The 26,472-nt window shown below is 36.5% G+C and overlaps 1 protein-coding gene across 2 annotated transcripts; it reads left to right on the top strand.

Annotated features, from left to right (window-relative positions):
* The first annotated feature begins 2,425 nt into the window (after window positions 1-2,425).
* On the top strand, window positions 2,426-26,391 carry CCNC (cyclin C). Of its 2 annotated transcripts, none has more exons than XM_082669017.1 (12): window positions 2,426-2,569; window positions 7,631-7,737; window positions 8,587-8,671; window positions 8,870-8,939; window positions 11,620-11,671; window positions 17,252-17,307; window positions 18,199-18,234; window positions 18,910-19,001; window positions 19,774-19,841; window positions 22,625-22,704; window positions 23,539-23,657; window positions 25,147-26,391. In XM_082669017.1, the coding sequence occupies exons 1-12, from the start codon at window positions 2,538-2,540 to the stop codon at window positions 25,199-25,201; spliced, it is 852 nt and encodes a 283-aa protein (XP_082525143.1). In that variant the 5' UTR covers window positions 2,426-2,537; the 3' UTR covers window positions 25,202-26,391. The 2 variants fall into 2 exon arrangements, with proteins under 2 accessions (XP_082525143.1, XP_082525144.1); XM_082669018.1 differs by having other exon boundaries at window positions 24,511-26,391.
* Window positions 26,392-26,472: the final 81 nt, after the last annotated feature.

Here is a 26,472-nt window from a genome sequence, read left to right as displayed (position 1 = left end):
AACATGGCTCATCATCTTTTGCATCCAGGTAAGCTGAGGTATCTAGGCATTCTAACAGCCTTTGTAAATTGCTCTATTCCACCAGAGATATCCTAAAATGAATTTGCTTTTGGTTCAAGTCAATTCAATTCAACCTACATTTACAGGGTCCCTCAGAGATACTTTGAAACTAATGAAGCCTAAGCTTCATGCCCCTGACTTGCACAGCCATTCTGTGCACTGCAGGCTGCTGGTCATTTGGAGTTCTGGGTAGGAAGCAGACACCAAGTTGCACACAGGAAGCATTTCTATGTAGCATTTCTGGTAAATTGCCTATAAGTTCACAGAAGGAAGCGACCTGAATCTCCAAGGCTCTAGTACTTTGTTGTGATTTCTTTTTCTTTCATTCTTCTGCACTCACTTTTCAACGTAATTTTGTCCATAATATTATATTCTTTTTTCTTTAAGCACACAGTACCCCACCCCCCATTGTATAAGTCAGGTTCAAATACCAGTATCTGCTGTGCCTAATAAGTGTTATGCCCAGAACTAATGAAGATACAAAAATGAAGGGGCTCACAGTTTTGTGGGAAGAAGAGTGCAGAATTAGGTATGAAACAGAATGCTAGTCTAGTGGTAGAAACAAAGTGTTACAGGGGCACACAGGAAAAAAACATTGAACAATGCTATTTTGTTGCAGTATCCTTATCTTCTGAATGATATCAGGCTGACCAAAAATTACGAGAGTTGAAGAAATTCTGAACTTCTGTAAGTAGCCTGTGGCCTGGCGTTTCTTCAGCTATTGCCTTTCAAACTTTCTTGACTATGATTTGCAGTGTAGCAGACAGTAGTGTTAGCCATGCTTCACGCTCCCTACATCTCTCAGCCTACTTTGAAGTTAAGTTAGAGGCATGTGCCTATTCAGGTCAACAGGTCATAAGAGAAGGTGACGGCGTTGTTTCAGGTTCAAGTCTCTTATCATTGATTAAAAGCCCCAGTGAGAGTCCTCTGCACTCTCTCTAGAAAGATTTTAAACCTGGAATCAAAGATTCAAGATGGAGTATTGTTGACCCTTGAACAACTCAGGGGTTAGGGGCCCAGAGCTCTCCCACCTCCAGCCCAGCAGTTGAAAATCAGCATATGACTTTACAGGAGGCCCTCTGTATCCTCGGTTCTGCAACTGAGGATTCAACCAACCTCAAACAGGTTCCGCATCAGAAGCTTCAACAAACCGCAGATCATGTAGTACTGTAGTTTGTATTTTTTTAAAAAATCCACCTATAAGCAGACCCCTGAAATTCAAAGCCCTGTTGCTCAAAGATTAACTGTAGTTGAAAGATGGAAATATACTAGATTCTTGAAGATCTGGAGGAGAACCAACAATGAGAGCAGTCTAATCCACATCAGACTTTATGGGAATGACATGTGACATAAAATACTTTTATGTTAAACTACTAAAATGCATTTCACATCTTGACCTAATACCCATATACATATATAACTGAATCAAAATTTTCAAATAATACCCTTGCTATTTCTGACATACCTGATATTTCATTTCATTTAGTAAAATGCGTATCATACTCAATTTCACAACCTAATTGGTTCCCCCCCCCCAGTGTGGAAAATACTCTTAAGCTACCTCAGAACACTGATCGTCTGTGAAAAACTTTCAGGTGTGTCAACTTATTAGATTAGCAGCTTTACAATAAATGCAATGTTACGATAATAGAAATGTGAAATACAGATTACATCGCGTAAAATTAAATTACTGCATTTTTGGCTCTATGTTTCTCCATTTGGTACACATATGTGAACATACACACATAAATATATATGTAATAAAGGAAAAATGTTTTAGGCTGTTCTGCAAAACTGTTAGTCTCTAACATTAAAAGAAAACATTGCTGCTCTAAAAGTTTGCGCTTCATTCCAAAAGAACTCCATTAAGAACGTATTTGGCTTGGTGCCGGTAGGTTTTGGTAGGTCTTTGAGGCCAAAATAATCTTTATGTCTCTTTCCAAACACAGGAGGAAGAAATGAAGTCGGGAAATCGTATATTTTAGTACAAAGCCATTGTGCTGCTTTGGAAGCCTGCAACCACGCAATAATAAAAGCCCGAACACGGCGTCAGCCTTCCCCATTTCATCCCTTCTCGACGAATTGGAGCTGCAGCAGAAGACCGAACAGCGCGGGGTCCCGGCCGAAACCCACGCGAAACTCTCGCGAGAGCCTCCCGACAGCCGCGAGCCTTCGTGGGAGCTAGTTCCCGTCTCCTTTCTCAGGGCTCCCAAGGGCTGTCTCCTCCCCGCCGGCTTCCTCCGCTACCGCGGGGCGGGCCGGAACTTTTATGCATAGGAACTGATTTACACAGTAGAGTGTTGCCGGCCGGCGTCAAGGAGAATAGGGTGCCCTCCTCTTCCTCTCACCGTCGCCGCCGCGGAGCGGAGCCGTGCAGATCAGATCGAGGAGCGCGGTTACCGGGAGGGCTGGGTCTATGGTCGCTCCGCGGGCCGCTCCGCCGGCTGGTGCTTTTTTATCAGGGCAAGCTGTGTTCCATGGCAGGGAACTTTTGGCAGAGCTCCCACTAGTAAGTGATCTTCCGTCTTCTTGTCCGGGGCTGGCTCTTGGGGGTGCTGTGTGGACGGGGCCTGCGACTCCCCTTGGCCTGGATCCCGGCCCATGTCCCGAGCGCCGCGGAGTCTCCCGGGAAGCGGCGGCGGCCGGAAGCGTGATGAGCTTTTTTCGGACGACTCCCCTCACCCCGCCCCCTGGCCGGGTTTCGGTGGGGGGAAAATCTCTTGCGGGGAGGGAAGGGGGTTCAGTCTCCGGAGAAGGAAGGTTCGGGAGTTGAACTTCTGATTCTTGGTTTAGCTAGGCCGGGGGGTGGTGGGGGGAAGGAGGAGCGGAGCCGGTGAGGGTTGGGATGGGATGGGCACAGGTATGGGAAATGTGACACAGTGTAGAACTGTGAGGCTGGCTCTTCAGGACAGTTGTGGTTCGCTTTTGCCTGGTATTTCTAAAGTTGGTCGGCATCGTAATCTTTTGTCATTCATCTTCTGTCTTGTGCGGATTTAATATTACTCCGAGGAGAGGAGGGAGTCAGGCTTGTTTCTGCTCATGAACCGCTTTCTGCCACTACCTTAAACCTAGATAGAGTTTTATGTTTGTAAGGTGTAGGACAACTGCTCTCAACATTTGTCCATTTCGTTAGTCTGTGTCTCATATTTTGTTTTAAAAGTGTATTTTCCAGGGACATTGCCAATATCTTTAACGTTTTTTCATGAATTTTTGTTTCTGTCAGTACCATGGAAGAGCTAGAGTAATATTGAAAACATTTCTCCTTAAATACATCTGTTTAAGCAGGTAGGAAGGTGGGTGATAGGACTAGTTGAACTTTGGGTAGGCTGTACACTGTATACTTGAAAGATGAACAGAACCTTATAAAGATGATATCTTAGTGTAAATAATTTTTAATGTTAAGAGAGCATTAGTAACTAAATTTTGAGTGCGAAGAAGATGGATTCCTATATTGTTCATTCGGTTTTTTAGCCTTTTGCACTAGAAAAAAGAAACAATGGGCTTTGAAAAGCAGGTTTTCTTCTTGCTATAAGTGATCCTGTGGAGATGTGATGCTATAGAAGCTTCACTTCTGATCATATTTTTATTTTGCACTGTGTTCATTCACTGAAATATTTGCTTGGGCAAAATTAAAATATGGAAAATTTCGGTAGTGAAGAATAGGTATTCTGGAAAACTTTGAAAGAAGCTGAGAGAATTGACAGGTAGCTAGCTGTTGATTATCAGAAGTTACAGCCCTTTTTCAACTTAAAAAAAGAAAAGATCCTGCCCCCTTTTGATAAGCATTTTCATTATGCTTTCATTTACTGTCGGCTTATCAAAAGGGGGCCAGGATCTATTTTATAAAACCAACTGTTTTTTCACTTTTCAAATATAAAATACTATAATATTAAATGTGCTTTTTTGGAAAACTGTCCTTGCCTCCCAATTCAAATAGCCCTGAAGGAAGGAGCCACTTTGTCTTACTCAGATCCCTTGAGAATCATGGAGTCCCTCATCTGCAAAAGGTGACAAATATGAAAGACAAGACAATCAATTCAGTAAAAACAAAAAGATTATGAAAGCCATTGTTTTAGGTGATTTTGGTGAAAGAGGAAAATTGACATGAAATATGCTGTTTTCATGGCTTTAAATTGCCCATTTTAACATTTCTGCTATGAGCATGACAATTTTTTTTCTTAGTAACATATGAAATAATGGTGAGTCTTACAATCAGTGTAATCTTTTTTTTTTTTTTAATAAATTCTTTTACTTATTTATTTTTGGCTGCATTGGGTCTTCGTTGCTGAGCGAGGGCTTTCTCTAGCTGTGGCGAGCGGGGGCTACTCTTCATTGTAGTCCATGGGCTTCTCATTGCGGTGGCTTCTCTTGTTGCGGAGCACGGGCTCTGTGTGCGCGGGCTTCAGTAGTTGTGGCGCACGGGCTCTAGAGTGCAGGCTCAGTAGTTGTGGTGCACGGGCTTAGCTGCTCCACGGCAAGTGGGATCTCCCCAGACCAGGGCTTGAACCTGCATTGGCAGGCAGATTCTTAACCACTGTGCCACCAGGGAAACCCAATCAGTGTAATCTTAAATTTGGTGATATGTGGTGTTAATTGGTTTATCTTCCATACTGCATGCTGTGAGGAAAAATTTTAAATATTTGTGAAATTTATCTTTTTAAAAACATAAAATGACTGTGGAGAAGAAATTGATAATTCTGGAACAGAGAGAATCCTAGTATTTTCCAGAAAGTTAAAGTAGAACACAACACATTCTTTGATCGTGATGCAGTAAAGCTAGAAGGACACTAAACATTTGCTGGTCGACTGACGACTGACGTAATGAACAGGTAACAAAAATTAAAACTACAAAAGCAACTCTGGATACTTTATTGTATCAAAGGAAATTGAAAACAGTTACATATTATCTAGGAAATAACATAATGAGATCAATATATATTCATGTCTATAGGAGGTGGTAAAGCCAAATTTATAAGAAAACATCTTGAATAACTGAAAAAGAATAAAAATTAAATATTTTACTTAAGAGTATTAAAAGGAAACAGTGAAATAAACCTATGGAAAGCAGACTTAATAAAGTTAACACTGATATTAATATATTAAAAGGGAAAAAATATTCAGAAATTATAAGAGCTGGTTCTTTGGAAGGGAAAACCAAAACGGTAGACTAAACTATGCTAGCTGAATAAAGGAAAAAAGGGACGATACAGAAATACAAAATTAGGAATGAGAAAAGTAAATAATCGCACATATACCTTTGGGTTATCTCCATTTTCAAAATAAATTTGAAAGCCAAAACAAAGTTACCAGAGAGTTACTACTTTGTTTTTTTTTTTTTTTTTTTTTGCGGTACGCGGGCCTCTCCCTGCTGTGGCCTCTCCCGTTGCGGAGCACAGGCTCCGGATGCTCAGGCTCCGGATGCGCAGGCTCAGCGGCCATGGCTCACGGGCCCAGCCGCTCCGCAGCATGTGGAATCCTCCCGGACCGGGGCACGAACCCGCGACCCCTGCATCGGCAGGCGGACCCTCAACCACTGCGCCACCAGGGAAGCCCCCATACCAGTTTTTAATTACTCAATTTTATGTTTTAAAATAGCATCTCAGGGACTTCCCTGGTGGTCCAGTGGTTAAGACGCCACGCTCCCAATGGAGAGGGCCTGGGTTCGATCCCTGGTCAGGGAACTAGATCCTGCATGCCACAACTAAAAAGATCCCGCATGCTGCAATGAAGATCTTGCATGCTGCAACAAAGATCCCGTGTGCGGCAGCTGAGACCTGGTGCAGCCAAATAAAAACTAAAAAAAAAAAAAAAAGGATGGCATAGGAACAAGAAAAATTAAAAATAGGAAATTATAAAGAAGATCCAAATATAATGACAGAATTATATTTCTTGAAATTCTTTGGTGACGTTTGGATAACCATTTAACAAAACATTTAGCTGGATCCCTACTCTACCCTGTATTAAATTCCAGATTGATCACAAATTGAAAGAAAAAAGCCTTAAGGTTATTAGAAAATATGAGGGAATTTTGTTTTTAAATCATTTTGTGTCAGGGAAGGCCTTCCCATGTGTGACAAACACAAAATCAAAGTAAAATATAGATTTGAATAAATACGTGATTCAGATTTCTGCATTGCAAATCATTAAATACTGAGAGATCATGCTAAACTTGGGGAATGTCTAGAGCATATTTGACAAAGAAATGATTCTTTTATCCATAATGCACAAATTTTAGATCATAAGATTATCTTAATCATAAAATGATGACCATCCCATTAGAAAAATGGTCATGTTAGAGTTACGATGTACGAACTATATTTGACCAATAAAGGCATGGAGAAATGTTTAACCTTAGAAGTAAATTAAAAAAAAAACAGTGAGATACTAATTTGCCTTTAAGTTGTAAAGTATTTAAAAGATTGGCAGTGACCTGTAGGGTTAAGTATTTTAAGACACCCTTATGTGTCACTCCTCTGAATGGAAATTGGTGTGGAAGGCAAGCTGACAATGCATATCAAAATTACCAGCAAAACTGACCCATTAGTTCTAGGAAATGATTCCAAATATTAATCAAATACACAAGGGTGAATTACAAAGATGTTCATTAAAGCATTACTTGTAATAGTGAAAAAGATAACTTACATGCCCATCAACAGGAATTAACTAAATAAATAATGATCCATCCATAATGCTGTGCAGCAATTTAAAAGGATGCTGAATAACAAATTCATTGATGTAAAACTTCCAATACATACTGAGTGACAAAAGCATGATGCAGAATATTTTGGGGGATCACGTCAATTACATGTCTGTTTAAAAATAGACTAGACTAGGCAGGAGGTGGAGGCTATTGGTAAAATAAATTTTGAAGCAGCTTTTTTTTTTTTTTTGGTACGCGGGCCTCTCACTGTTGTGGTCTCTCCTGTTGCGGAGCACAGGCTCCGGACGCGCAGGCTCAGCGGCCATGGCTCACGGGCCTAGTCGCTCCGCGGCATGTGGGATCTTCCCAGACCGGGGCACGAACCCGTGTCTCCTGCATCGGCAGGTGAACTCTCAACCACTGCGCCACCAGGGAAGCCCTGAAGCAGCTTTTAACATGATTGGAACTTGTGAAGTAGGAATATTACTCTAGTTACTCATGAACATCTGAGAGAAGATATACTTCAAATCTAAGGCATCGTCAGTCAGTGTCAGTTTCACCATTATTTATCACTAAGAAAGTGTAAACATTACTGCCCATTAAAATGCTAGGCATCACTGAAGATGCATCTTGATTTCAGTCTTAAAGTCAATGAAATACACTATAATAGTGACAGAGGTCGGGTGGGGAGAGATAGACTGAGAAGGAAGAGAGAAAAGATTAGAGCAGAATTTTTTCAGGGCATATTTACATTTATTAGTTAGGTAATTCTCAGTGTCAGAGTTTCAAGAAATGTGAAAAATATTGTCTTTCAAGGTTACTTGTATTTTGTACTTCTCAGAATATTAACAACCTCTTCAATCTTAGAATATTTCCTGTAACTTTGTTAGTTGATTTTCTGTAGGATGTCTGAATCTTTGCTTTTTCTAGTTTGCAGTGGATTTTGGATAAACAAGATCTGTTGAAGGAACGCCAGAAGGACTTAAAGTTTCTCTCAGAAGAAGAGTATTGGAAATTACAGATATTTTTTACAAATGGTAAAGTTTTTCTTTAATTGGTTGAATTGGTACAGTTGGTTACCTGTGAATTAAAATGTTTTTCTGTAGTAATTTGTGATGAGCTGTTTTAATCCCTACCTTACATTTTTATTTACATGTGTATTCTTTTTACAACTTATATATCTTTTTTTAAAGTGATTTAAAGTCTTTTGTGAATCTGACGTGTCAGAGACACTCAAGATGGTCTAAAAATATTAATCTCCCTAAGCTTTATAATGCATCATTAAACCTAATTTAAGATTGGCTAAAGCAAAGTACTTTGAGGATAAATGATTCTTTGGATTGACATCCTGTATTGGTCACTCCTATCTTACAAGTTTGCTTTGGATGGAAGAGTTTTAGAGTTAAAAGATCCTTGCTCTGCCACATGGTAACTTTGTCACAGGATCTTTCTCACCCTCAGTTCACTTCTATGCAAACCTACCTGTCTGTTGTTTTGAGGACTCATTTTGGGTTTTTTATAAACTTTATTAAGCAGTAGTTATAACGCTAATAGGGGTCTAATAATAGTAATAATATGAAGAGCATTGAAAATACTTGGAAGATAGAGGGGAAATACCTATCATTCAACCTCCTTGATTCAAGAATAGATTTTACTATGAGGCAGTTTCTGTTTTTTTGTTATTGTTTATGCATACCTATATATTTTTTAACAAATTTGCAATCCTAGTACTAGACCACTGTGATCCAAGTAGAGCTTTATAGCATGTGAAGGTTTTTCTCTTTGTTAAAAATGAATATAGTCATGATTTAACTGCATTGAAGTTATTGTTAAATGTTAATATAATGATTTCAGAAATACATTTAACTTTATTATTTTTCTTTTAGTTATCCAAGCATTAGGTGAACATCTTAAATTAAGACAACAAGTTATTGCCACTGCTACGGTCTATTTCAAGAGATTCTATGCCAGGTAGGGCTGTGTTATTTTGGAAATATGTTAATGCTTATTTGAAACTCTTATCTAATGTTGATGAACCTTATATAAGTGAATCGTGTGTTTGCCATAGAGTCCTGATTTTTTTCCATATAAATGTTTTCTATATGAATTCTATTTTCATATGTGTTTTTCTATATGAATGACATTTAACTTTGTTTAATCATATTTTAGGTATTCTCTGAAGAGTATAGATCCTGTATTAATGGCTCCTACATGTGTGTTTTTGGCATCCAAAGTAGAGGTATGAAATAATTTTCTTTTTTTAAAAAAATTAATTAATTAATTAATTTATTTTTGGCTCTGTTGGGTCTTCATTGCTGCGCGCGGACTTTCTCTAGTTGCAGCGAGCAGGGGCTACTCTTCATTGTGGTGTGTGGGCTTCTCACTGCGGTGGCTTCTTTTGTTGTGGAGCACGGGCTCTAGGCGTGCGGACTTCAGTACTTGTGGCTCGTGGGCTCCAGAGCGCAGGCTTACTCATTGTGGCACATGGGCTTCGTTGCTCCACAGCATATGGGATCTTCCTGGACCAGGGCTCGAACCCATGTCCCCAGCATTGGCAGGCTGATTCTTAACCACTGCGCCACCAGGGAAGTCCTAGTTTTCTGTTCTTTATCAAAGTATAGTCAACGTGTATTGGTTAATCTGCCCCAGTTTTCACATTAACTGTGTAAAAATAATAACGGTGATTTATATAAAATATTGAAATTTATACAAAATCAAAGAAATATATACATATTTCTATATATTCAATTAACAAACACTTATGTAGCATTTTACTATGTACCATGTGCTATTCTGACTCCTCTTACAAATTATGACTTAATCCTCATAACAGACTATGGGCTACATAGTTGTAATCTCATTTTATAAGTGAGGAAACTTAGACACAAAGAAATGAAGTTCACATAGCTGATAATTGACAGAGCCAGTATTTAAACCCTGGGAGTCTAGTTCCTAATCCCATGCTCTTAACTGCTTTGCTTTTCTGCCTCTGAGACATTTATTGTTTGGCAGTAAGAAGTATTCCATGAATGCCACAGCTTGTCTACTATAACCTGAGAATGTTCTTCCGTCTCCTTCATATGCTTCCTGTGTTCTGCTGTCTTCCCTTCCTGCCTCCTGATGATTGGCTGCCTAGCAAGCCATAGGGAAAGCAAGAGGGAAAGCAAGGATTGGGGTGGCTATAGCAATATATGTTCTAACGAGGAATGGTTTGGGTAGTGAGGGTTGAGAAATTAGGTGAGGGAGAGAAGAGAGATGGGAACTTGCAGCTGAGACCAAATCTCTGCTCACCTTATTTACCTTTTTAGTATTTTTGAGAGAGCTCAGCTAAATCCAGATAATAATAGCCGATATTATTAACTGGTCTTCATAATAATCCGTGTAATCTTCAGTAATATGAATCCTTTGTATTATATTTCTATTTTTAGATGATGTCTTTAGATTAGTAATTGTATTCCTGAATATTAATTGTAATTTAATTGTAAGTGGTAATTTAAGGAGGCAGAACCAGCTCTGTTGTTTTTAAGTTCTTTAATGGAAAAGAAGGTGTTTATAAAAGGCCCGTATTATGGGGTGGCTTTTCCAAATATTACCATGTAATTTTATGTATCTGAAGGACAACCAGTATGAGAAACCAAGACAAAATCTTTATAAACTTCTACTCTTGTAGATTAACTTGGAGTTTTAATTTGTCTTATGTGTTAAATATCTTTTGTTACGTGATTTACTGAATAGAAACCTATTTTATGATTTATTAGGTGAAAGTTTTTCCTTTAAGAATTTGGGGTAAAGAATTATTCCTGGAAAGAGATGTATCCTTTCATATTTGGTTATACCATTTTTTAAAATCTTTAACTATGACCAAATCTTTCTGTGTTTTGTCCAGTTGTGTGAGAATTGTATTGAAATGGCATTTAAGAAGATGTCTCAGGCATTTAATTTTCAGTATCAGTTATTATGGTGTGAGGTTTAAATGTAAATATAAATACATACACAGGCATACATATCCCCCACCCCCCACAAACACACACAGTTAGATAAGGATTCAGGTTGAAGGTTTTTGAACAGACTGTATTCAGTTTAGTTTCTTCTGTTGGCTAAGGAACCAATTCTTGATTTTTCAGCTTTAAAAATTAAGGCTTTGGAGAAATCCCTAGTGGTTCAGTGGTTGGGACTCCACACTCTCACTGCCAAGGACCTGGGTTCGATCCCTCGTCAGGGAACTAAGATCCTACAGGCCACACCACACCGCACGGCCAAAAAAAAAAAAAAAAAAGAAGCCTTTAATAACTTTATAAGGTTAATCAAATTAAACGAGACTGTATGTAAGGTGGATCACCTCATAAATTTTTGTTATTTTTACAGTGGCAGTATATTAAGTTCAAAGAGGAAATGGGAACTGACATCCGAAGTCTTACGCTAATCATTCTTGTCTTCCTGTTCCAAAAAGAAAAATAATTGTTTGTACGGTCTTTTGAGTTCTTTTGGTGTTATTAAAGTTTATTTTCTTCAGAGATTCAACTGTTTTATTATTAAATTCCCTGAAGTACCTGTTTGTTAGTCCAGGTTCAACTGAAAGGAAGCATACTTAATACTTATTCTGGCAACTAAGTGTAGAATCTAAAAACTCTTGGAAACTAATTTAAGTGCAGAAAACTGGCACTGTCACTTTAGGGTCTGGTTTCTAATTTGGTATCTTCCAATAATATTAAATTATAAAATTATTTAAGCATTTGTGTTAAAGTGTAGTACTTTTAAGGAAAGGTCATAAATTTAGAGATTTAAGTACATCATTCCTCAGGTAGCTAACTGCAAACATCGGAGGAACATAGGAAATGCTCTGTTTTGAATAGACCTCAGATATACTTAGGTTCATTGGGTTACTATGTACCTAATCTTGTTTACTTTTCTTTTTCTAGGAATTTGGAGTAGTCTCAAATACAAGATTGATTTCTGCTGCTACTTCTGTATGTAAGTGCAAAAAATATATCCTGCTTTAAGATTGTAATTCTAAAGAAAGCTCCATAGGACATAGATGTTTTTCAGTTTATGAGACCTATGAGAGATTAGTTGGGTCTATTCAATCTCCTGAGGTGAGATCACCTTTATGCCTAATGTATTTGGTTAAAAATTTTAAAATACAAAAAATTTTAAAACCACTTAAAGTATTATCTCTAAGACATTACTTGTTTTTTTTTTTTTTGTGGTATGCGGGCCTCTCACTGTTGTGGCCTGTCCCGTTGCGGAGCACAGGCTCCGGATGCGCAGGCTCAGCGGCCGTGGCTCATGGGCTCAGCCGCTCCGCAGCATGTGGGATCTTCCCGGACCGGAGCACGAACCTGTGTCCCCTGCATCGGCAGGCGACTCTCAACCACTGCGCCACCAGGAAGCCCTAAGACGTTATTTTTAATGCTAAAAACGGGTAGTAACTATTGAGCCAAAAACATCAACTCTGTGGCTCTTAATTTTATAATAAGGTTAAGAAAGAATTTTTATTTTTCAATTTTATTGTACTTTATTGCTTCATAATAACTAGCTATTGTGTCATTCTTGTGGGTGAAATAAACTATTTCTTTAGCAATTGTAATTATGTCTTTGATGGGGATTGCGTTTTTTCCCTCTTTATGGAAAAATATGGCACAGAAAAATATTCTGACTCTTTAGTCCGTAGAGCTGATTCTAAGCACCAGTTCTGTCTCTAAGCAGCAGCTGTATAACCTTGAACAAGTTGCTTTACCTGTTGGCCTTAGTTCTTTACCTACAAACATGGGGTTTACGTGCCTATGAATCATGGCATTAAAGGAAATAACATTGTAAAGTAGCAATCGTAAAGTATTGTACACAAGGTAATAATATTATGCTGTGTTCCATCTTCATAGGTTAAGCAAAAAGATATCACCTAACAAAAGATAATTAAAATTATTATTTTTTACTTCTGTGATCTTACACAGAAGAGGCAGAGGCATTTTGTATTAAGTTTCTGAGCCAGAATTTCGTGTTTTTGGGGTCATTTCCCTTTCTGAAAGGAGTGTAATAATCTAATTCAATCTTTTTCATGTCATATCTTATTTTGAGGATAGAAGAGTAATAATCAGTTTTGCCATAGAATTTAATATGTCAAATATATCCCATTGGTGAAGTATTGAATTGCCCTCTGGAAAATCAAAATTATTAAAAAAATTGAAAAATGACTGCAAGGAAATGTACCAGAATGTTAGCAGTGCTCATCTCTGAGTAGATTATAGGTGCCTTATTTTCTTCTTACTTTAGTCTCTGTTTTCCAGATTTTTTAGAAGGTGTATATTTTTGAAAATGTAAAATACCTATTACCAAGGTTTGTTTTTTATTTCTCATGCAAAGGCTAAAAGGCACACTCATATTCATTTTACCAATGAATAGGGAACTTTATGGTAGACTATTTTACTTATTTCATAAATTTTACAGTGTATTATATTGCCCAGACAGCTTAGTTTTCAAATTTCAGCCCCAGTGCTTTTGACATGACAAATTAAGCAAAATATAATCTCTCTGCTATATGAGGATATTAATAACATCTATGTCATACGGTTGTTGTGAGGATCAAATAAATTAATATCAATAAAGCTCTTAGAACCGTGCTTTGTTCGGTGTGTTAGTTTGCTAGGGCAGCCATAACAAAATGCCAGAGCCTGCGTGGTTTAAACAACAACAGTTTCTTTTCTCATGGTTTTGGAAGCTGGAAGTCCAAGATCAGGGTGTCAACAAGTTAAGTTTCCTGAGGCCTCTCTCCCTGGCTTGCAGATGGCTGCCTTACTGCTGTGTCCTCTTTTGGCTCTTTCTCTGTGTGTGTGCATCCTTAGTGTTTCTTCCCTTTGTAAGGATACCAGTCCTGTAGAATTAAGGCCCCATGCTTATGACCTCATTTAACCTTAATTGCCTCTTTAAAGGCCCTGTCTCAAAATAACAGCCACATTGGGGGTTAGGGCTTCAACATGTAAATTTGGCGGGTGTGGGGGGCGATAATTCAATTCATAATACTCAGTAAACTAGCAGTTACTATCATTGTCATCAACAACAGCATCATTATCACTGGAAAACACCATACTGGATGCAGTGGTGGATATAAAAACAAAGAATTTAAGGACAAGAAAATAAGACATCAATATACAAATATTAATACAGAAGAAACTAAGTGGCATAAGAGAGTAACAGAGGATGTAATGAATGTTTTGAGTGGGAAAAGTTGATTTGTTAGATGAATCCAAAAAGACTTAAATAGAATTTGGTGAAGAAAGAATGATATTTGAGGCTTCATACCTGGGCATTGGGAGGTGAAGGTGGTACTGGAAGAGGAGAATGAGTTGGTTCTGAAAAGAATTAGATTTACTCTTCAACATTCTGAGTGTAAATGTATCAGTAGAACATCCTCTTAGAAATGTGAAGCCAGTGATAGAAATTTGAGACTTGATACCTTTTAAGAAAGAGAGCTGCATAGTGTCTTTTGCTGCATAGAAGATGTATACCAAATAAAAAAACCAGACCTTTGGGTTTGTGATCAGGCAGGAAACATACAAGGTGGACCTAGAGCATCTTATAGTGCCAATAAGTAAGTAAGTACTCAAAAAAAAACACAAAACAGGGCTTCCCTGGTGGTGCAGTGGTTTAGAGTCCACCTGCCGATGCAGGGGATACGGGTTCGTGCCCCGGTCCGGGAAGATCCCACATGCCATGGAGCAGCTAGGCCCGTGAGCCATGGCCGCTGAGCCTGCACGTCCGGAGCCTGTGCTCCGCAACGGCAGAGGCCACAACAGTGAGAGGCCCGCGTACCGCAAAAAACAAACAAACAAAACCAAAAAAAAAGACCCAAAACCAAACCCCTCATTAATGGGGGTATGTCGAAGACATATAGGAGCCAACTGAAAGAGCTTTCAATGGCCAAAGCTGGAAGAATTTGAGCAACAAAATAAAAAAGAATAATACTGCATTATAACCCAAAGTATAACCCAAGTATAAAATAAATATTCATGCATCCATACTGATATAAATAAATGATAGTGTAAATAAATAAATGGGGGGGAGACAAATCTCCCATACAGAAGAATTTCAAATAATTTATATAGCTAACTCCCCCCTCAAGTAGAGGAAGCATAAATTCCTACTCCTTAGGTGTTGGCTATGCATAGTGACTTTTCTTCTAATGTGTATATTATGAAAGAAGGTGCGAGTATAATTTTACAGTGGAGAAACCTGACAAGCACTATCTCAGCCAGGTGATCAAAGTCAGTATCAACAATGATAAATGACATTAATAGTATGTACTTTTGCTGTAATATAATGAAATGGCACTTCACCTCTGTGGTCTTCTTTCTGAAAACCCCAAACCCTGGTCCAGTCATTAAACATCAGATTCCAATAGGGAATCAACCCACGGAATACTTGACTGGTTCTCCTAAAAACTGTTAAAGTCATCAAAGATAAGTTATGTCTGAAAAACTGTCACAGCATACAGAACCTAAGGAGACATGACAAGTAAATGTAATGTGGCGTCCTGAAAGAGAGCCTAAAACAGAAAAAGGACATTAGGTTAAAAACTAAGGAGATCAGAATAAATTATGGATTTTAGTTAGTAATAATGTATCTATCTTAGTTCATTAATTATAATAAATGTACCATACTAATGTAACATGTTAATAACAGGATTCTGGGTGAGGGGGCGTCTTGGTCTGCTTCAGCTGCTATAGCAAAACACCAAAGTCTGGGTGGCTTAAACACATTTATTTCTCACAGTTCTGGAGGCTGGGAAGTCCAAGATCAAAGTGCCTGCCTTGATCAGTTCCTTGATTGGCCATGATTAGCTTCCTGGCCTCCAGACAGCCTCCCTCTCAGTGAGTTCTTACATGGCAGCCTACTCAAGAGTCTTACTTTTAAAAAGTAGAGGCATATAATTTGGTAGAGGTTTCATTTGTTTTGCTTTTAAGGGAAATTTGAGCATATTAGTAAGTGATAGGACAGATTTATTGGAGGAGGAATGGTTAAAGGTGCAAAGGAAAAATGTTGACTGTCAGTTGAGTAGATGAAAGCAAATGTACAAGTGGTAGGGGTAGCAATAGAGAGGAGAGATGCATTTTCCTCCAGGTCAGAAGAAAAGGATTAGGAAGTAGAAAATCAAAACGCAGAGCAATTTTATCATGGAATAGGAGAGAAGTTGACAGCATCAGGTAAAATCTAATTCAGTAAGTTAGGTGTCAAGGTCCAGGGGTTAGGGATGTAGATTTGCTTTATATACAGAGATAATTTTACCTTGTTAATTGGTTAACATTATGTAAGTACCTGTTTTGCTTGTACACTTCATATCTTGCTTACATTAAATGGATTTGTGGGGACTTTCCTGGTGGTCCAGTGGTTAAGACTCTGTGCTTCCACGGCAGGGGTGCAGGTTCAATCCCTGGTTGGGGAACTAAGATCCTGCTGCCATGCAGCATGGCCAAAAAATAAAAAAATTATAAAGGGGGGGGATTTGTAAAACTCAGTAACCTTGATGGGTACATTTTTAAATTAACTAAAAGGAGAGGAAAGGAAAGGTTAAGTAGACATTTCCTAATGTCAAGTTTAAATGGCTTAGGTTTCAAATCTTGGCAAATGTTACCTATCTAAATTAGCTGTTAGAATAGTTAATTCCTACCATTTTTGAGGAGATAGAGGATTAATTAACAGTTTTTTCGTTTGTACTTTCTTAGTGACTAAGAGTGTGTGTGTATATATTTGTGTGTGGTTTGAAGAAAGTCCTAGAGACCTTTGCACATATATTCATGATTTTATTAAAATATGTCTTTTGGTAAAGAAATACCTATTATAAAAAGCTTAGAAAGTTCAGATTAGTAAAAATCCTTAAATCTCAGAGATAACTACTGTTAACATTTTTTGGTTGTATTATCCTTCCAATATTTATATATATAGTTGACCCTTGAACAACACAGGGGTTCGAGGTGCTGACCCCCTGACCCTCTGCAAAGTTGGAAAATCTACATATACAACCTTGGTTCATGTAGTACCTATTTATTGGAAAAATCGGTGTATGCATGGACATGCATAGTTCAAACCTGTGTTGTTCAAGGGTCAACTGTATATATTTACAAATATAAACATATATATATATATATATATATATACACTTGTGAACACATATATAACCCATGTTCCTTTTAAGCTAAATTACTAAATAGAGCAATACCATTCTAGAGCTGGAAAGATTTTAGAAATGATAAAAGCCAGTGGTTTTTTTTCCATTTCCTTTAGTTTTTAAGCAGCAGAACTCTTTCTTAATATATTAAATATATCATTGAAACTCTCTAATTGTAATATAGATGGGAGCCTAGGGCTTCTTGCCACTCAGTCTTTCCCTTTGCCTGAAAACAAAAAAATCTGCATCCCTAATCATATTCAAGAGCTCCTACTAAAAATTAAAAATGATTTAGCTCTACCTCTAATATTTTACATTGTATTAAAGAAGTTTTGTGTTTATTCACTCCCCATTTTCTCAGTTTAAGTTTTTTTTTTTTTTTTTTTCTGCAGTGAAAACTAGATTTTCATATGCCTTTCCAAAGGAATTTCCTTATAGGATGAATCATGTAAGTATATTGTAAAAAATAAAACTACTTGTTAAAGCTGTATGTAAACTGGCAACATTTTATATTAAAATAAACTGAATAGTCTCCTAGAAATGGCAGTTTCAGATTCTACGAGAATATGGATTTTATTTCTAAATTAAAGCTAAAGTGCTTCTACCATTTAAAAAAATACTTTGTAGCAGTGGTTATCAACCCTGGGTGCCCATTAAATCACGTTGGGAGCTTTTTTAATAATACTGATGTCAGGGCCTCTCTGGATCAACTAAATCAGAATTTTCAGGCTTGAAACCTGGACACTGGTATTTTCTAAAGCTCCCAGGTGGCTACTAATGTGCAGCTGGGGTTGAGAATTACTATAATGGAACAGAATGAAAAACATACTTGAAATTTTACATGATTTTAGAAGATGCATTTCTATTTCTATTTTAATAGGCATGTTTTTCTTTTTCCACCTTGCAAGGGATTTTTTCATTCTATTTAAATTGTATTTTTGTTTCATTTTCAGTATTCTCTTCTATTATTAATTTGTAATATAACAAAAATAACAGTTAAGTAGAGATAATTACATTTTTGCATTTGTTGAGTGGGAAGTATATTGGAAAATCTGAAGCTTATACAGGATTATTTTAAATAAAAATAAGTAATAACACTTACATGAGGCTGGCTTTTCCTTACAAGGATTAAAATGTTTCATAATCACAGTTGCATGCATTGTATAACAAGTAATTGTTTATAGCATATGTTCATTCTGATATAAGCTATTGTGTTTTCTTGATTTAAAAAAATTTTAGTAAAAATTTTTGATAAATCCTAATTACATTCTTATGTTAGACTAAGTAGACTCATCTAATTTGGTTTCATGTTGACATTTATAATCTTTTTTTTTAACAGATATTAGAATGTGAATTCTATCTTTTAGAATTAATGGTAAGTATATTTCTTCCTTGTGATTAATAGAGTAAAACTTACTTTCAAATTTAGTGAAGTCATAAATTTAAAGAAATAATTGTAGGGAGGTGCATTTTAAAACCACCCAAGTGATATGTGATGGTAAATCATAGTACCTAGTGGCATCATCACCTATATGCTCTTGGAAGCCTGTAAAATAGTTTGTATATACTACTTAGGATGGGAAATTTATTCTGTTCTATAGTAACTATAATAAGAGGATTACAAGCAAACCAGTCAGGACATTAAACCACTGTAAATTATTTGCACAATTTGTGTATGTGTGTGGTGTTATTTAAAGATAGATTATGTCTTTGGCAGAATTCTGCTCCTCCAGTTGGGAATTACGGATTTATAGGCTAATAAGAGGTTTCAGTGTGTTGCAGATGTGACACTTTGAGTCTCTAAGGGAATGGATGCTGACTGACTGCCAACCGATTTACCAAGGTATATTTCAGAGAGAGCACTGCCTTCACTATTACAGTAGAGTTTAGGGCTGCCATACTGCTTGCTTAAGACAATAAGAGGGAAGCAAGCATGAGTTAGAAAAATACATTTTGAAATACACAATTAAAAATCAGTTGGGTAATGGTAAGGTTTTTGTGTTATAATAAATCTGTTTTTATACATACACATTTTTTAAACTGTTTCTAGGATTGTTGCTTGATAGTGTATCATCCTTATAGACCTTTGCTCCAGTATGTGCAGGACATGGGCCAAGAAGACATGTTGCTTCCCCTTGCATGGTAATTAGAACAGAAGTTATTCATAGTGTAACATGTTATTAGCTAGGAAGGTTGACAATTAAATATGAAGTTTAGTATTTTTAAAGTAATTAAACTAGTGCCCCAAGATATTTTATGTTGAGTGAAATATCTGCTTGTTGAATTCTAATAACTATACTGGTATAAATGCTAAAATGATAGATCTTTAAATTATCTATTTGATGAATATTTCCAATAAAATTTGATTCTTATGAAAAACACTGTTTACATGAAAATTAAGATTGTTATCTTTAAATTATAATGGAAAAGAATATGAAAAAGAATGTAAATATATGTATAACTGAATCACTGTGTTGTACAGTAGAAATTAACACAACATTGATTTCAGCTATATTTCCGTAAAATAAATTAAATGTTATCTTTAAAATAATCAGAATATTTTTGGTGGTATTCAACATATATATTAATTCATTGTATAATTTCTGGTTTCCTATCTGATTTTCTAATTTTTGGAAAATTAGAAAAATGTTTATCTTATATTAAAATTTATTGTGAGGTTTTAAAATTTTAAATATATTTAGCTGTAATTTTATTCATTAAAATATGCTTATTCATTGTCACATTCATGTATCCATCTTTTTCCTTTGTTGTTCACCTTTGTATCTGTGTTACGGTAATATAAAAGAGATATAAATATATACAGATATGGGAAATCTGGCCCTCTCTGGAGGGTAATGTACAGTCATATGAGGTAGTTCTGCTTTCAGTAATAATATGATTTACATTTCTATAGGAGGATAGTGAATGATACCTACAGAACGGATCTTTGCCTACTGTATCCTCCTTTCATGATAGCTTTAGGTATGTAAATGTGGTGTACCTTTAGCAGCTAAATTGTTGTATACCTATTTAGGTCATCCTAAAAGAAATTTCACCCTATTGTACTTTATGTTTTTATGTTCCTTGAAGTAATAGACTATTCCTTGCATGTGAACTTTCAATAATATGAACTGCAACTATCACAAATCAGGATTATTGTCCCCCCACCCCCCTTTTTTGGTAAGTTTTTTTTTGAAATCGTTTAAAATAATTTTAACCAGTGTCTGAATAGAACATTTTTGTTTGTTTAGCGGGAGAAGTTTGGAATTAAGCCTTCTAATACTAGTTGTAACTTATATAAATTAACTAGGTCTTTTATTTCCTGAGCCCAATTAGGTCCTCAGCAGTCAAGTAAAGGAGCCTTTTGTGGTCCTTAATGCCTTGCTAGAGGGAAAGTTAGCCACCATTCTATTATCTGTGGAAGGCAGTACTGTCATGAGTTAGAACAGATGGTCCTAGGTTTAAACTTTTCTTTCTTTACAATCGTGGGAAAATTATCTAACCTTTCTGAGTTTGTTTCCTTAATTGTAAAATTGGGGGAGGGTACTAAAAACTCAGTATAGTGTTGTTACAAGAATTAAACGAGTTATCTTTTAAATAATGCTTGCCATATGTTAGGCACTTGTTAGTTTCTGTTCCCTTTCTGTCTATTCATTTCTATGACTCTGTCTTCTTGGTTTTCCCCCTATTCTTTTACCAGTCCAGACTAATTTTTGTTGGTTTCCCTTTATTCAGTTACCCCTTAAATGTTAGTGTTTCTCCACCTTCTTACATGAGGGGTGGTAAATAGGTTATACTTCTGTAGTACTGGAGGCTCCCTGGAAGGATTCTGAAGTGTCATCTGGGTTCAGTGGGAAGGAATACTGGGATCTGCATGGGTAGGAAGGCCATGTGCCACATCTTTGTCATCCTTGCTGTTTTTGTTCTTCCCAGGCAGTCTCACTGAGGCCCATGGGTTCTGCTATCTCTTATGTGTTGAAACATTTAAATTTCTTTATTTAACCAAGATCTTGCTCCTGAACTGGCCTTTATATCAATCTCTGCCTTTTGGATAGCTTCCTTTGGCATCTCACTGGCCTTCAGACTCATGATTAGGACTGAACTCATCAGTTTGCCCCCAAATATACTCTTTTTAATGTCTTTGCTATGTTGGTGAATAGCACTAGTTGCCTTAGTTGGAAACCCAGTAGTTAGGCTCTTTCATCTTCCTCGATACCTACATCTAGTTGGTAACCAACACCTGTTGTGCCGCACTCTTTAGTAATCTCATAGCCACCTTCTCATTTTTATCCAGGTTATCACAGCAGTCTCCATCCTGGCTAGTTGGCCTCCAGCATCCCTGTTCTCGGAGAGCCAGTCTATCCTTCACACTTGAGCAAGGCTAGCAGTTCTCAGCCAGGGATAATTTTGTTCCCCACAGGACTTTTGGCAATGTCGGGAGATGATTTTGGTTGTAACTGGGGTGGGATGCTACTGGCATCTGGTGAGTAGAAGCCAGGGATGCTGCTAAGCATCCTGCAGTGCACAGGGCAGTCTCAAAGAATTGTCCAGTTCATGATGTCAGTAGTGCTAAGGGTGAGAAACTCTGAGCTAGAAAGAGCTTTTTAAAATGCAGAATTTGTGCTTCAGTTAAAATCTTTCAGTGCTCCTCCCAATTTCTGGATAAAATCCATAGCTTCTTTTTACCATTCATGTATATATCATTCTCTGCTCCCACTCTCACCTTTTTTAAAGACTTGGCTCAGATATCATCTCTTTAGTGACACCGTCCCCAACTCCGCACTCTCTGTATCACCTCAGTCTGGGTTTAGGATGTCTCTTTCCCTAATTTACTCTATGTATGCCCTGTCGTGGCATTTTCCACTGTATTTTTATTACCTATTTTTATAATTTGTCCTTTAGCCTCTCAATGCTTCCTGAACCTAAGCCCTACTTTATAGCTTTCTTTAACTTGGGGCAACCAGAATGTTCATGCACGTTTGAGTTGCTGTTTGCCTAGAATGTCATTCTTAGCAAAGTCATATGGGTAACCAGACCAGGGAACATAACATTTAACAAGCTTGTGTGGGATCAAGGTAGGCAGGCTGCTTGGGAGGAATTATATTAGGCAAACTTATGATGTAGACTCTTGTCTTTGGGCTCTTTCACTATCTTTGTTAGTTTATGTTGTAAGTAATGTATATAATTACATTGTATGCAGTGCATTACATTTTTTCTCTCAGCTCTGTTTGATTACAACACTAAACTCTGTACTAGGGTGCCCAGTTTTCACCTAACTTCATCATTCGCTAATAACTTTAAAAAGCAGAGGCAACACTGCTTTTAATTGAAATACCAAAACACAGTAGTGTTGAAATTTATCAGTATATTGATTGGCTGGTTTTTTGGTTTGTTTGTTTTGTCACTCTAACTTTTGGGTGCATTTTGACCACTACTGTGTACTGCTATGCAGGGATCCTTTCCCTGCTCTGATTTCCTCAGTGGACTTCTTCCTCTCTGACGTGCCCTCTCAAGGCACCTGCATCATGACTAGCTCACAGTGAGAGCAGGTGTAAGGACCTTAGTATATATATAGCCCAGTAACTTTTCCTCCCTGTGAGATTAAGTTGATGGGATGGTCAGTGGTAACTATTATATGAATCTATATAATTTTTAAAAAGAATATAAGAAAATGCACATAAAATTTAAGTGAATATCTTGTTCTGAGTCCATACATTCCATGTTTGCAGTTAAACATGGACCTTTGTGTCTCATTTTCTCTCCAGCTTGCCTGCATGTAGCCTGTGTTGTACAGCAGAAAGATGCCAGACAGTGGTTTGCTGAGCTTTCTGTGGATATGGAGAAGGTAATCTTTAAGATTCCCTTAACTGAATATAACTTGAACATTTTAAAGTTAATGTCATATTTACTTACCATGAGCCTAAAATTCTTAGCCAGGCTAAGAATATTTTTGGTAAAGAAATGTTAAGAAATGTGTTGGCAAGAAGAACTGATGTTGACCATTTAGGTTATATTTTTCTTCAGTTTAGGATTAAACAGAATGGTAAATATATGTTTGATTGGTTGCAAAGTCACCTCTAATTGCCAGGGTTATTTTAAAAGCTACCTAGTGACTACTGTAAACTTCTGTAACACAGACTGTCTCCTGACAAAGTGATTTTTGTCCTTCTACCTTTTCTGCTGAAATGTTCTAGAATCAATCCAAGGTTAGGTCTACTCAGATGCAGAAGAAGGGCTAATTTGGAAACTGGATTTGAGAGATTTGTATAGCTGCCGGTTTTTGAGCACCTTAACTCATGTGCAAAGTAGTTAGTAGAGAATCAAAACAGTCTTTTGTGCACTACCTCCCATTAAATTGTTTGAAACAATTGGTATTAGAGGAGTGTACTCTATAGTGACATACTCTTTCATGATTTAGACCTCTATTTCTAGTACCTCACTATTTTGTTTTGGTTTAAGATATCAGTAGGTAGAAGGAAGCCAACTACAGAGATGGATGAGGATAGACTGAGCATACATATGCTTTCACATTTATCAGGATTGTCTAACCTAATCTGAAGGATAGAGACTATCTTTTCACGGTTTTCTAAGGGATGTCTAGGATATGATGTGTGTTCCTTATATGCTAAATGTTGCTTGATAATTTGCCATTGAGAACTTTTCAAATATTTTCTTCTAGATTTTGGAAATAATCAGGGTTATTTTAAAACTGTATGAGCAGTGGAAGAATTTTGATGAGAGAAAAGAGATGGCAACTATTCTTAGTAAGATGCCGAAACCAAAACCTCCTCCAAACAGGTACTTTGTAGACTTTAGTTATTGATTTTATTTAATTATATATTTCATATGCATTATCATAATTTTTCATAGATTATGTTGTTTTGTTTTTGTAAAATTTCTTCCAAAACTTCATGACATATTTTTTCTTAATTTGTGACTTGATAGATTGAGAACGTCTCATTTAAAAAAATACATTAATCTGATCATCTGTTAAGTAACTTTTCCTAATGCAATGGCAGGTCTATTACAGGTATCCCTCAACATATGATTATATACTGTACATAAATTTAAACAGAACAGAGAGAGGCAAGTTCATCTAAAATTCAGGGATAAAGAATTCTGTAGTAGTTCCATGTCAGTTTGACTTTTTCCCCCCACTACTGGCTGTTATCCTATTTATAAATTTCAGTAGCATTTTTCAAAAACATAGATGATTGATCTGATATTGTAAAGGTAAATAAATAATTTTGGCTTTTGAGTGACTCAAAGATCCATTGCAAACAGTAACATAATTTTGCTAAGTATGAGTCACTTGTCCTAAAAAGGTTTTTTTGTTGTGGTGGGTTTTTTTGTGTGTTTTTTGTTTGTTTTGTTTTTTTTAATAGGATCTGTTCATTTAAGTTCAGTGGTTCTCAGCTCTCACTGTACATCAGATCGTTTGGGGTAGGGAAAAAAGGTCAGAAGGGAAACAAAGAAATGCTACCCATCTTAATCATTTATTAAGAAAAATAAATAAGTTATATAACATTAAGATAGATTTGTAGATCTGATATGTTAATGTTACCATTTGGAAAAAATTAATACTTGACTTATACAAGGAGCTGTTTAAGGCAGTCATTCAAACAGCTGCCTTTGGATGCATTTTTTGCAGAAATTCCCTGAGTGATTCTTCACTAGTGGCAGGGCCTGAAGCTGCAAGATGATGATGGACAAGATAAGGCAATAATCCTATTGCCACAGTTACTGGTATCTTCAGTTTTAGTTTTTATTTTAAATATTCAGCGTTTTCCAGGAAATTACCATATTTCTTTCTGACTTTTAATTATAAAGATTTGCTGTACTTACGTATGGTTTTATTACGCCTTTGGACAGTAATTTTTTTTGGAAGAACACTTCTTGATTTTCATAATTAGTAGGAATAAGATTTTCTATGTACGATTTAATTTTATAGGAAATTTGTCTAGAAGAAGCTCTAATCTCTATGTTGAGTGATACCTGTAATGACAACAAAATCCCATACCCTAATTTAAATTTTGGAGTGTAATGGACACTAACTTCCAGAATGCTTGTTATGTGTGAGGGCACTAAGTTACATAAGAATAAAAACATAAAACCAAATGTTAGTCTTCTGGATTTTAATTTTTCCACATCTGTGTCTTATAATTGGGAACGTCTTTGTTTTGTAGAGTTGTAGCGTGGAATAACTTTAAAAATTAGTAGGTTTATCAGGGTGTTGAAAACGAGTCTTTTAATTGGTGTAAAATCTCTTTCTTCCCCACTTGAACAGTGAAGGAGAGCAGGGTCCAAATGGAAGTCAGAACTCTAGCTACAGCCAATCTTAAAACATTCCGAAGAATTCTGTAGTGGACCAGTTGGAAATAAACCATTGGACAGATTTCAATAATGTCTGCAATGGAACACAAATGAAAATGAATAGCTTGTTTCTGTCAAGCATGTTGGGAAGTGATTTTATTTTTGCAAAATAAGTTTTTCCTTACCGAATTTGATTCTAGTACATGATTGATTAAAATCTATTGTTTATGAAAGTTTGGAAAGGTTCTAAGGGGACCTACAGACAGACATACATAGACATTTGAAAGTTAATAGCTTTTGATTAGTATAATTTTTCTCAATTTGGATAATAGAAATTGTTGCCTTTTATTAAGCCAGGAAAGATGAAGCATAATTTGTTTAAAATTCTCTTTGGTCATTGAGCGACCAAAAAAGGAAATAAAAAGTCAAATATATGAGGGTTTTTTTTTCCCTCCTTAAGTTAAACTTTGAAACTGTATTTAAGGAATCAAATCTTACAAAATCCTGGAAGGTTTTGATAATGATGATGATAATTTCAGGGAAATTAATCAAGTACCTATTGATTTTAAAGCGTATTTTATTCAATAGTTTTGGTATCTTGCCATGGAGGATACTAGCCCAGCCTAGCAGAAAAGTGCAATATGTATAGCATATTTTGACATGTTAAAAGTTATATTCCATAACCATTTTGAAATGCTGGGCAAACATAAAAAAAAATCCTATACAAAGTTATTTGCATTTAATTCAGTTAATCAGGCATTTTGAAAGCGAATTGGATAAAACACCGTAATATGATTGAAATTTGGTAACATTTTAATGTTATTTTTACTCTACTGTGAAAAGTTTTTTATATGACATACACACCCTAGTTTATTTTTGTGTCTTAGTGTGGACTTACAAATTTACTACAGGTATCCTGAGCCAGGAACACAATCAGGTTGCAGGCCAGTTTGATACTGGCTATTCTTAATTCTCATATGAGTGTAGGACTTCAGACTAAATGTTATGTCAGTGGGACTGTGCTGTCTGTGGAAGTTAATAAATTACGTGATCATTTTCTTCAGACTTGAAGGAGAGTGATAAATAAGATTTGGAATCATAGGATATTGATGTACAATTTAAGGATTAAAATTTTTTATAAATCAATTGTGAACAATGGATTATTAAATGTTGACTTCCTAGTATAAAACTGCAAGAATAAAAGTAAATTCTCCAGCTATATTGACTAATGTCTTGAATTTATCTTTTTGAATCTGCCTTATGTTGTCTTCTGAGTCTTTCTTCCTTTGGATAAGTATTA

Source organism: Grampus griseus, assembly GCF_964374135.1.
Source record: "Grampus griseus genome assembly, chromosome: 13".
Classification (NCBI taxonomy): domain Eukaryota; kingdom Metazoa; phylum Chordata; class Mammalia; order Artiodactyla; family Delphinidae; genus Grampus; species Grampus griseus.
This window is presented reverse-complemented; position numbering and strand designations above follow the sequence as displayed.

What these genes read in the sequence shown, in the direction of transcription:
- CCNC (XM_082669017.1), top strand. Translation starts at nt 2,538, where the DNA reads ATGGCAGGGAACTTTTGGCAGAGCTCCCACTA. An exon ending in TCCTTTCATGATAGCTTTAG is followed by an intron (nt 19,842 to 22,624) that starts GTATGTAAATGT and finishes TTTTCTCTCCAG; the next exon opens with CTTGCCTGCATGTAGCCTGT. An exon ending in TTTCTGTGGATATGGAGAAG is followed by an intron (nt 22,705 to 23,538) that starts GTAATCTTTAAG and finishes ATTTTCTTCTAG; the next exon opens with ATTTTGGAAATAATCAGGGT.